This window comes from Diabrotica undecimpunctata, chromosome 5 (genome assembly GCF_040954645.1).
Source record: "Diabrotica undecimpunctata isolate CICGRU chromosome 5, icDiaUnde3, whole genome shotgun sequence".
NCBI lineage: Eukaryota > Metazoa > Arthropoda > Insecta > Coleoptera > Chrysomelidae > Diabrotica > Diabrotica undecimpunctata.
Window position 1 is genome coordinate 49,155,850 of NC_092807.1, and position 12,467 is coordinate 49,168,316.

The window sequence follows — 12,467 nt, forward strand, 5'->3', positions numbered from 1 at the left end:
GGGTCTGACAGGGGCAGTTTAAGACCTCTATGTTGTGATTCTCAGAATCAATCATATTCCCTACATCTTTATTGAAAATATGTTATAGCAAAGGAGGAGCCGTAACACTGCATTCAGAAATTGAAAATAAAGTCAATATAATCTGCAGCACTAAAATTTAATGTTTTGGCTGACTTTGTCTAGCTTTCAGCACTCTGCATAGTCCTGGCTCCCGTATATATTATCGTTCATCTTCCATCATATCGAGTAATAAATTTTTAGAATGGGCAAAATAAGAATTTCTTTGGATAACGGCATCGACAATTTTTGTTTGGTCGAATGGTGGAAAACCTGAATAATGGATCATTTGCCATAAATGTTTTGAACCATCAGAATAGCTAGGATACAGTTTTATATAAAATTAATGTGCATACACTTTTTGGATAAAACTTACTAGCATAATTAATTGATATTGAATGATTGAATAACTAATCAAGCCATTTAGAGCGATGCTGGGAATATTTATATTCCACTATGCATCAACAATTTACCCATATAAATTACCATCATTCTTGTACTCATTGCGTCGAGTAAGGACGATAAATATACATAAATGGTTGGGTTTCGATTTAATTTGAGTCTCTTACCAAACCCTAAGAGGGAGTGCCTCTTACCACTCCCGAACACTAATAAAAGCTTCTAGAAAATATTTTTATTATTCAAGGGCTTGGAATACCAATAAAAGCTGTTAGATGCAATGTAACAAATAATTTAAATCTTATTTAATAGTTTATTAAAGTAGTTATATAACAATATCAAATTTAATTTAACGTTTATTCTTGATTTATTACCCTGTGCCAATTTAAAGCAACAGCTCAGCAATGGAAATCTATAATTTGAAAAAAATGGGGGTTCCGTTTGCGTTACTTTATGGACGCACTGTATATAACATATATAGCATTTTTAATGTATTTTCTGCCATACTTTATGATGGGAGTAGTTGTAAATTAAAATATTCAAGTTAAAAAATTTAGTTATAAAAAATTATTTATAAAAATCGATGCCACTTTTCCATGCATAGAGAAAGGTATCCTGTTGCCTGACTAACACGGTCTAAAGCGTAATTTTTTTTAGAAACGATTTAAAAAGGTTGAACTGTTCAACTTTATATTATAATTCTAAAAATGATATAAATTTAGCTAAGTTTAAAACATTACTTTTGACGGAATTTTGAACTCACATACTTTTTTTAAAAAATAGTATTTTTTTATTTAACTTTTATTTAATATTAATAACTTTAAAATTTCTTTTATACATTAACATAGAATGAACAATATTTTTAACATGTTTATATTTTCTAATATCAACTATAATGAACAAATGTTAACGGCAATGCAGCCAGAGTAAGACATCAAACACAATTTACACGCTTTCCTGCGCCTGTCTGTACTCAAAAACGCTGCCACGTTCCACAAAGGTCCTCTTATTCCCTGATGTCCCTTGGGACGCCTCATCCCCTCGAATCTCTGACATGTCTTCCCTACCGTAACCTCCACCTCCAGGTGTGTGCAACTGGAAAACATCCTGAAACAAAATAAATTGAGATATAACAAAATTATCATATTATGTACAAGTTTGTGTTTATTTTGTATTATATTATCCAAAACAATATGTAACTTTTTAGATTCTCGTTTAAACCTTTGAACAGTAAACATATCAGCAATTAACGATAATTGATATTTAATATTAGCTTGCTAGTTTGGACAAAATAAGGATTTTTTTGTTTTAAATATAGAATTTTGTTTATATCTAAAATTTAAACAAAGGTGCAGTGTAAAAGTGTTACTTCTTCGGGACTAACAACTGTAAGTTTGATTTTCCTATTTCATCCATAACAAATCAAGGGTAAACAATTATTTAGCCGATTTGGCGCGAGGTTAATTATCAGTCCTTAAGGTAATGGTCCATTATAAGCACCAGTGCCGTATTCAGGTTACTTAGCCTAAGCATGGAAATGGATTCAGCAGCGGGTTCTTCCACCATGGAAAGTTCTATCAATCTACTTCTAAACCAATCATCAAAATGATATTCTACAGCTCTTAATCAACCTACAAATAAATTTCCAAACAAAAAACAAGCAATTCTACTTCACTCACTCCCAAACTCTAATATTGAAGTTTACCTTAATGCAGTAACTTGTAAAGTGGATCCCAGAAAAATACATTCTATTTCTAAAATTATAAACGATCGTATTTATACCTTTTTTACCAGTGAACAGACCATGAGATTCTAGCAAACGACAATGGGATTGTAGTTACTAATCAAGAACGTATTCAACCCGAAGGCTAATAACTCCACATGGACGATTGGTTATTTCGAACATATGTCCAAGCATTCCGCACAGTATTATAGAAGAACAATTGAAAAACTTAGGTATACATCTAATAACTTCAATTGACTTTCTCAGGATATGAACTTCAATTCCAGAATTCAAGCACATCTTGAGTTTCCGACGATACACATTTATAGTGCCAACTAACCGAGACAAATTACCCGATTCTATGTTCAATAACTATGAGGATAACAACTATCGAATTTTCTTTTTCATCGAAAGGCAATCTTGTTACTTATGGAAGTAGTAACGAAATTTTGCATCTCAGTGTCTCAATAAAAATAATCAAACTCCTTCAAACAACACCCAAAATACTGATCATCTAAACTCTCTATAAGAATTATACCAATCAGCTCCCCTTTCGACAATTTCTTCTACACAATCCTCTTCTACTGAGACTAAAACTACAGTACAAAGATCAGCTTCTTTGTCGATAAATTCCTCTACATAATCCTCTCTTACTAAGGCTAAAACGTCTAAAAAAATCATTACCTCTCAATCAAATAAGCATACTCCGATAAATGGTGGCCTACCCAATGAGACTCAAATGAAACCTCAGATCAAGATACATCTTCATCCCAGTACGTTAAACGAAACGTATCTGACATAATCTACCCTACACCCCCCCCCCCCGCTCAAATAAGAATTAAGTTGAACCGAAGCCACGAAGCAAAAAACCAAAAACTCAACACAAAAACAACAGGAACCTAGTAGAAAATTCTTACCATGCACCAGCCAATTCTTCACAGAAAACTCCAACAATGGATACTTAACACAGGAAGAACTTATTGACTTCTTTGAAAATGCGCATGGTTCTTTAGATCCTCTCAGTGTCGCCAGAACTAACTCGGAGGATATAGAAAGATTCATAGACTTTCTAAAGAAAATACATCCTATGTTAAGGCCAAGATATCTTAAATCCCGTTGTTTTAGAATTAAAAACAAAATTACAAATCAAATTTTTAGTAATATTTCTACCCATGATACCAATCTTACCATTCTTACCAAATAAATTTTTTAAATCATAAAAAGAACTTTGGTGGGTCTACGGATCGTCATTGATTATGACGATTAAACCAGTTTACCTTTAGATGTAGAATTTATAATGGACGAGCTCCATGAATCTCTTAACCAATTAAATAATTCAAGTCCCGGACCTGACAATATCCCAACCATATTTCTTAAAGCTATACCTGTTAAAGGCAAACAGTATCTACTAAACCTCTACAATTTTATTTGGACAAAAAATGTCTTTCCTGTTGATTAGTACAATTCTATCATAATTCCCGAACTTAAAAATGGTAAAAGTAAATCGAGTCCAGAATCTTACAGACCCATCTCTTTAACATGTTACATGTGTAAACTACTCGAGAAATTGGTCAGTAATAGATTACTGTGGCATATAGAGGAAAATAAACTTCTTAGTTCAATTCAAAGCGGCTTTAGAAAATCTAGGTCTACTACTGACAACATAGTACACATAGAGTCTGTAGTAGTACATGAATCATTTGGCTGTGGGCAGGACAGCTTAGCTGTTTTCTTTGATATAACTTTTTCTCCTAAAGTGACATTTCCAATTTCGAATAGACAACACTTATTCTGATATTAAAACCTAATTAAACGGTATGCGTCAAGGGTCCACTCTTAGTGTTACTTTATTTTTTATTGCAATCAATAATATTGCCAACTCACTTTCACATTTAGTCAAAGCATGTCTATTTGTGGACGACCTGGTCAACTACTCAAGAGAGAAAAATTTATCATCAATAGCACATCATATTCAAGGAGCCATTAGTAAATTAGAAAACTGGTCTAATACTACTGGCCTGCGGTTTTCTTTCAATAAAACAAAAGCTATGCTTTTCAGCAAACGCTTAAGAGCTAGTTTAATTCCTCCAAACCTAGTATTAAACAAGAATTTTATTGAATATATAAAATCTATTTATTTTCTTGGCATGAAATTAGATAATCGTTTAACTTGGAAAGAACATTGTGCTCTTTCTATGACAATCTACACAAAATGGACTAAATTTGTAAAGAAGTATAGCTCACAAGCAATGGGGCGCGGGCTTTTAAACATTAATGACTTTATACAGAACCCTAATTCGCTCAAAACTTTATTATGGGGCAGTTGCGTACTTCTTCTTAAAGTGCCTATCCGTTCCGGACGTTGGCGATCATCACGGCTATCTTCACTTTGCTTTATGCGTACAAATCGGCAAAAATTTCAATACAACAAATTCTTGATCCAGTTCATAATTCCGCAATTAGGATAGTATGGGGGCACATTACACAAGCCCTATTAAGAGCATGTACTATGAATCTAGGGAGTCTTCACTTCAGCATAGAAGGGAATATTTAAGTCTTTCATATGCTACAAGAGTAGCGACAATCCAACCATTCCTGTTTTTAGTCCACTTTTGCTGACAGATTTTTCTCGACGTTTCAGTCAAGAAGAAGATTTGATCCACCATTCTATCATCGCATCAGCACAATTCTAAATAACCTAGACATCACAGTACCTCCTATATACACACTTACAAATTCTGATAATCCTCCATCATGGACAATATCTCTCCCTGTGCGACATCAGTCTTATATTATTTAAAAAATCTGATCCTTTATCATATCCCTTAAAAACCAAAGCCTAATAGAAGTTAAATAGTCATCTCAATACTCACTAATTAGTGATACATTGAGTTCAATCTCTTTGTTAAACAAACTTTTTACTAAACACCCTATTTTAAGTTTATTTAAGTCGGAACTCATGATATGCCAAATCAATCATCGTTTTTTTGGAATTGTTGAATAAAAGGAAATGAAAGAGCTGACAACGTTGAAAAACAAGCAATGGACAAACCAATTTCATTGTCAATGTCTACTTGTCACCACCTTGATTTCAAATAATATTTTAAAAAGGAAATATTATTGAATAAATGGCAGGAAACATGGGATGTCTCAAATTATAACCTAAGATATATGAAACAAACTGACCTACCATGGAGGCTACCTATGAAAAGAAGAGATCAAGATCATCTCCAGACTACGATTAGGACACACCAAGATCACACATGATTTCCTACTGCAGAAGCAACCAAAACCTTTGTGTTACGCGTGTGATAGTGGTCCAACAATAATAACATCACTTATTAGTGGAGTGTCCGTTGACCAGTTACCTACAACAATAAAAGATATTCAAAGTGAACTTAGTGACCAACATCGTACCATACTGTTTTTGGTTTTTTTTAGGACTAATCAACAAAATCTAATTGTATTCTTTGTTTTTTTATATATATTTATGTTATCTGTAAAATCGATCATTGCTAATTAATAACCCTTGAGGCTGAAGCAGTTTCCCAGTTTTGCCCTTGAATAAAAAAAAATATTTAACTTTTGATCTTGTTTGAAATATTGATTTAGATACAAGAAATTTGTTTGATTATCTAATATAAATTTAGCTCAAATTAACTCAATGCTTTTATAACCAGAAAAATGAATAAATTACTCGTATATGGTGAGTCATAGAAAATCATCATATAGGCGGTGTAGCGTTCCTGATAAACAAACGAGCTCCCTATAAAGTAACGAAGTTCGTTGCAGTATCAAACAGAGTCATATATTTTGTCATCGCTTTGAACAGCAGATAAAGCTTACAGATAATACATGGATAAGCACCGACAGGAAACTCAACAGACGAGGAAGCTGAATCATTTTACGAGGATCTGACAACAGCAAGGAACCAAGAAAAATCACACTTCGTTATAATCACAGGAGATTTTAATGCAAAAATTGGAACAAAAGAAGAGGGCGACACACAATATATCGGTCGCTTTGGGCTGGACAACAGGAACGAAAGGGGTGAGATGTTGTACAACTACTTAAACAACGAAAATTTATTTTGCCTCAACACTTTCTTAAAAAAAAAACACAAGATAAATAGACATCGATCAGCTCAGACAAGAAAACTAAGAACGAAATAGACTACATATAACTCTCCAATAACAAAAACATATGCACCGACGTGACAGTACTAAACAAATTATATACCGGGAGTGACCATATATTGGTAAGAGCGAATATTAAAATACAGACGAAAGTAAAACGAAACAAACTTATCAAACGAAAACGATACCCAACCACCGATGTCCTTTTTCAAAAACAAACGGAATACCAAAAAGAGCTAAGCACAAGACTAAAATCAATAGAGACACTAAAACAAATGGATATAAACGGACTAGCCAATAAAATAACAGGAACAGTAACAACATAGGTTAAGAAAAAATATTCAAACACGAAAACAGCCAAAACATCTAAACTCCAACCTAATACAAATAAACTACTCCAAGATAGACGAAACAGAACAGATCGAACTTTGGACAGCTTCAAAAGTTTAAACAAAAAGGTGAAGAAAGAAATTAGGAACGATCATAGAATATATACTAACAATCTAATAAAAGATATAATACAAGATAACTGCAATATGAAAGTATGAAAGCAAAAAACTCAAGCGGCATAACAAAAATCATAAATAAAAAATGAGAAAATCGTCACCGTCCGAGACAGAAAGGAAATAAGTTAGGCCATTAAAAAAATTCTACACTAAATTATACTCGGTTATTACATAACCACAACAACGACGTACTGAACGAACAATAATTAATACTGGCTTAGAAGAAATACCCGACATAACCAACTATGAAATAAGAATGGCCCTAAATCAACTAAAAACGAATAAATGTCCGGGAGAGGATAAAATTACAGTTGAAATGTTGAAAAATATTGGCAAAAAAATGGAACGGGTATTAAATATTTTATTTAATAAAGTAATTGATGAAGGAAAGATTCCTCAAGAATGGTACAACTCCGAAGTCATTCTACTATTCAAAAAAAGAGACAAAGATAACATCGAGAATTACCGACCAATATCCTTGCTATCACATCTGTATAAATTACTAACTAAAATCATAATCGACCTAACACATAAGCTCGATTTCTAACAACCTATCGAGCAGATTGGATTCAGAAAATATTTTAGTACCATAGACCACTTGCACACCGTAAGAACACTGATAGAAAAATGCACCGAATATAATGTTCCAATTCATATGGCGTTCGTCGATTTCCATAAAGCATTCGATTCCATCGAATTATGGGCACTACTTGAATCTATTGAAAATGCACGTATAGATTTAAGATACACTAACATAATTAAAAACATATATAAAAATGCCACATAAGACTACAACGGGGAGTAAGACAAGGAGACACTATCTCTCCCAAACTATTTACCGAGCGGTAGGCTTAAAACTGAACTACAGCAAAACAAAAATACTGAGCCGAAACCAGACAAATATAACAATATAAAATCATACCATAGAAAATGTTGAACAATATGTATATCTAGGTCATGTCGTCAAACTGGTAAAACCAAATCAAGATGCTGAAATTAAAAGAAGAACACAACTGGCATGGGGCGCTTTCGGCAAACTAGCATATATCTTGAAAAACACCTCCGTTCCTGTAAACTTAAAGAAAAAGGTGTATAACACATGGATACTAACAGTTTGTACCTACGGATTGCAGACAGTAGCCCTTAAAAAAAATCTGCTAAAAAATTAGAAACAACGCAAAGATCAATGGAACGAATGATGCTTAGAATATCACTGAGAGACAAGATTAGAAACACCGAGATAAGACGTAGCATGAAGATTAGGGATATTGTGGAAGAAATTACCAAAATTAAATGGCGCTGGGCAGGTCACGTAGCCCGATATAATGACAACAGGTTGGCACGGAGAATTCTAGAACGGAGACCAAAGACGACAACAAGAAGTATGGGAAGACCTCAAAAAAGATGGGTAGATGACATAAGAGCAGTGGCAGGCAAACAGTGGATTAGATTGGCGCAAGATAGAGAAAGACGGAAGTAATTGGAAGAAGAGACCTACATTCAGGAGTGAATGGAAAATGGCTGACAAAGAGATATGGTGAGTTATAAGGAATGGGCCAAATTGATATATTTAAAAGAAGAACATAATTAAAATTTACTTAACAGCAACTATTCTCAACACTTGTTTTCAAGCAAGAGGGTATTCAATTTATAAAGTTAAATATATATTTTTCATTATAAATCAGCCTTTTTTCGTATACGTCTGAAAATTGAGGTATTCTCACTGCGCCGTCTCCTTTCGAAGATTGGCGATTCAAATGGCAATTGTAGTTTTGGAAACTGCTGCGCGAAAGATCTCTGCGGATGAGCGGTCGAACCATCTTCTCAGGTCTTTCAGCCATGAGTTCTGGCGTCTTTCTACTGATCTTTTACCCTGTACTTTTCCTTCCAGTATAACTTGAAGTAATTCATATCTTTCGCCTCTCAGCATATGACCCAAGTATTGCATTTTCCTCTCTTTGATTATTCTTAGTAATTCTTTTTGTTTACACATGCGACGAAGTACCTCAACATTAGTAACTCTTTGTACCTATGGAATCCTCAACATTCGTCTGTATATATACATCTCAAAGGCATCTATTCTTTTTTCTATTTCAGAGTCCATTGTCCAACTTTCACAGCCATAGTAAGACAGAAAAAACGTAACATCTGATCATTTGGATTCTAAGCTGTAGACTAAGCTCTGATCTTGCTAAAAAATGTTTTAATGCTCATGAATGTTTTCCTTGCTTGTTCGATTCTTGATAGGATTTCTTTTTTTGGATTACACTGACTATTGATATTTGTTCCCAAATATTTTATGGAATTTACCTGTTCTATTATTTGACGCTTGGCATACACCTGTACGTTTATTGGTGTCTTTGAAAATACTAAAGTTTTAGTTTTGGAAACGTTTAGATGTAAACCGAACATTTCGCTGTGGTGAACTACCGCATTTATTATATTTTGTAGTTCTTGTGCGTTGCTTGCTATTAAGACGGTATCATCAGCATATCTGATGTTGTCTATGCTGATTCCGTTATTCTTAATTCCGCCTTGGACCTCGTCTAATGCTTCTCTGAATATAGACTCCGAATACAAATTAAAGAGTAGCGGTGATAAGACGCAACTCTGTCTCACTCCTCGTCGGATTTGTATGTCTTCGGATGTTGTGTGCTCTATTTCAATTGTTGCCGTTTGGTGCCAGTATAGTTCTGAGATAATTCTCAAGTCTTGTTCGTCAACTCCAGTTGTTCTCAGAATTTCGATCATCTTTTGAGGTATTAGTTCTTTTTATTATGGTAAATAAGAATATTGTTTTGATGTTATTTGCTTGCTTCAAACTTAGCAAAAATATGGTATTAAAGTATTTGGAGCCACAAACGATCTTTTTAAGCCAGATTTGATAACTTTTTACAATTGGACAAAAGCAGGAGTAGATGTTTGTGATCAACTTTGTGCTAACTATAATATAGAAGGAGAAACAAAAGTTGAACTTTGGCTATTTTCTTTCACTTCTTAAATAATCGTGGCTATCAATAATGCTCTAAAGTTTAATTTTGAGGTTGCAGTCATTAATATGCTAAAATACGGTTATAATTATTTTATCAGTAAATAAAATGAAATTGAAATTAAAAAACATTATATAAAACTAGCATAAAAACTTGCAACATAAGGTTAATCCATTATATTTTGAAATTCACAAAACATTAAACTTAACTTATTTAAAGTTTATTGAAGTACTTATTTATAGATACTATATGGTAGCTAATTATAATTTCTTCCCTTTCAGCTCTGAAGAAACCAAATTAAGTATCTTTGGCAAAAATTTCGGCGAAAAAATTGATACTCATTAGAGCCTTTCTTGCAGATTTTCCCAATATTTAAGAGTTTGTCATCGAGAAATAAGATTACAATGATTTACTGCCTCTTGCTTCTAATCGAAAATATCTTCGTCAATACCTGGTCGTCTTATGATTGCATACTTTTGAATTATTAATATAAATATCTCGATTCTCAATAGTTTCTTGGCTGTTGAACTCCTTTTTGCAAAGACCGATTAAACGGTCCGGAAATTTGAAAGAATGGCCTCGCACCGAAAATATCAATTCTACTTCTTCCGCCATCCATGTAGTATGCCAATCATAGCTTAATTTTTATTTTGGTCAGGCAGTCATCAGCAAAAAGTTTTACCTTTTTAAATTGCGATGTATCCAAGTTTTGAAGACAGTTAAATACACATAACGTTATTTCATTTGAAATTTTTGGGATAGTTTTCTTTAGTCAATACGTTCCTGAAGCAATGATTTGGACACATTTTGCACTGAGAACAACCAACAACAATAAACAAATTAATGAGGTAAAGTTTTCGTTAATAGGAAGTCTCCAGATCTGGAATTTTGGGACTGGGCAAATTTTTTTTGGCAATCGTATGAGAGCGTAAGAGTTCCCTTTTCTTATACTTTCAGTAATGTAAGAAAAAGCTTTAGCTTTTTTCTTGTGAGTAGCTTGGGTAGCTTTAAAGATTCGGTTTGCCAAAGATCGGCGAACCGACATTGTTTAATTTTTTCTGAAACTTCCAGGCACGTCCAGCATACAACGACTCAAGAAGAGCCAAAACACAAATTAAATTTACGCAGAAAAATGTGGCGAAAGTAACAAATTTTCACAAACTGAAGGGAATTGTTCCATTTTCTGGGACAAATTAATATTAATAAAATTACTAATAATAACTGCAAAACACCTCTCAGCACGTGGTCAGATAACATTGACAAAGAATCGACTGTATACCCTATATAAAAATAAAATACTGACTGCTGACTGATACTTACCTCCAAATATAACGCCACCTCACGTGGATCTAAAACATGCTTTTGATTTGTTAAGATGGTTTCGGTGGACGTTACCTGTTTTGGTATTTAAGAGAGAGATACTTTGGTCTGTTTTGCTTCCAAGGTAACTTTTGGTCGAGTGAAATGTATTGGAATTAATTCGCTTTAACGATAAATAAAGTGCAAGACCTATGGAATGGACTCTGAGGAATTGGTTTAGCTTAAAATCTCATTTTCTACAAACAGTGGATTTAACGCGTTTTACTTTTAAGCACCTTACATAGTTTTTGAGGTAGGTATGAGATATTTATTTCACTACTTTACGTTATTATATCTGACGTTATTCTTACCATTTATATTATTTATTATTTTTATTACCTAGTACGTTAATTGTACGTGATAATGACTTCATTTTAAGTGGTAGAAGTATTAGAATTGTTTGCAGGCTCTTGACTTACTGTAGGTAAGCAATCGTTTAAGAAATGTCCAGTTTTATTATACTTTGGACACAGGTGACTTTTATGAGAGAAAAAAATACGATATAATACGTTACCATGAGATAGTACTATCGAGTCTGTAACTGTATTATTGGGAGGTGAGATATAGATGTAGCGTCGAAAACTAAGAATGTGTTTGTACTAAGGGTTGGTTACTTCAGTTCTAATAACACTCACAGGAGATACTAAATTACAGTCTTGTTCTCTGGGTTCTTGTTCTGTACAATCATGTGTAATAGATAAGCACACATTAGACAATAATAAGCGTTGGCTTGGAGTAATAAATCTGCGAGTTTAAATTTGTTTTAAATTTACTGTAATTATTTCATTATAAGTGTTTATAAATACATCGACCTTTGCTCCAGTGTATAGGTAAACACATATTTTATTGTTGGATATATGATATTCCTCTAGTTCTATTCCATTAAGAGAGTTAAAAACTGTAGATTGATTTTTGGATTAAAATTTCAGATGGCTAAGATCTCTTGAGTCAATAATAATGAAAGAATAATTTTGTAGGTCCATTATTTTCCAATAAATGTATGTACCCCTTAGTTCGGACCTGCCTTGAAGCAGATCGCGCTGATAAAAGAGACAAAACGGTCATCTCGCACAAAAGAAATATCGTGGTCACCTCTAGGACCACTACCCTCTGAGGCTTGTCTGGAAGCTACAGTCGGCAGCCCCGGCACCAGACTCGGGTTCGGAAGGCCACTAATCTATTCATCTTAAATTTTATTTTATTACTGAAACTTTGGTAGAAACAACGGACGGATCAATTGTTGACGACCTTGGTATCACCGAACACATAGACACAATTTGGTTGCTGGAACGTTAAA

The 12,467-nt window shown here is 33.6% G+C and overlaps 1 protein-coding gene across 2 annotated transcripts in view; it reads right to left on the reverse strand.

Annotated features, from left to right (window-relative positions):
* Positions 1 to 1,313: 1,313 nt before the first annotated feature.
* Positions 1,314 to 12,467, reverse strand: part of LOC140441296 (5-oxoprolinase) — a 401,235-nt gene continuing 390,081 nt past the window's right edge. For both annotated transcript variants that reach the window (XM_072531924.1, XM_072531925.1), the window contains exon 18: positions 1,314 to 1,563. In XM_072531924.1, coding sequence (XP_072388025.1) covers positions 1,402 to 1,563 — 162 coding nt within the window. In that variant the 3' untranslated portion in view covers positions 1,314 to 1,401. The remainder of the gene's footprint in view (positions 1,564 to 12,467) is intronic.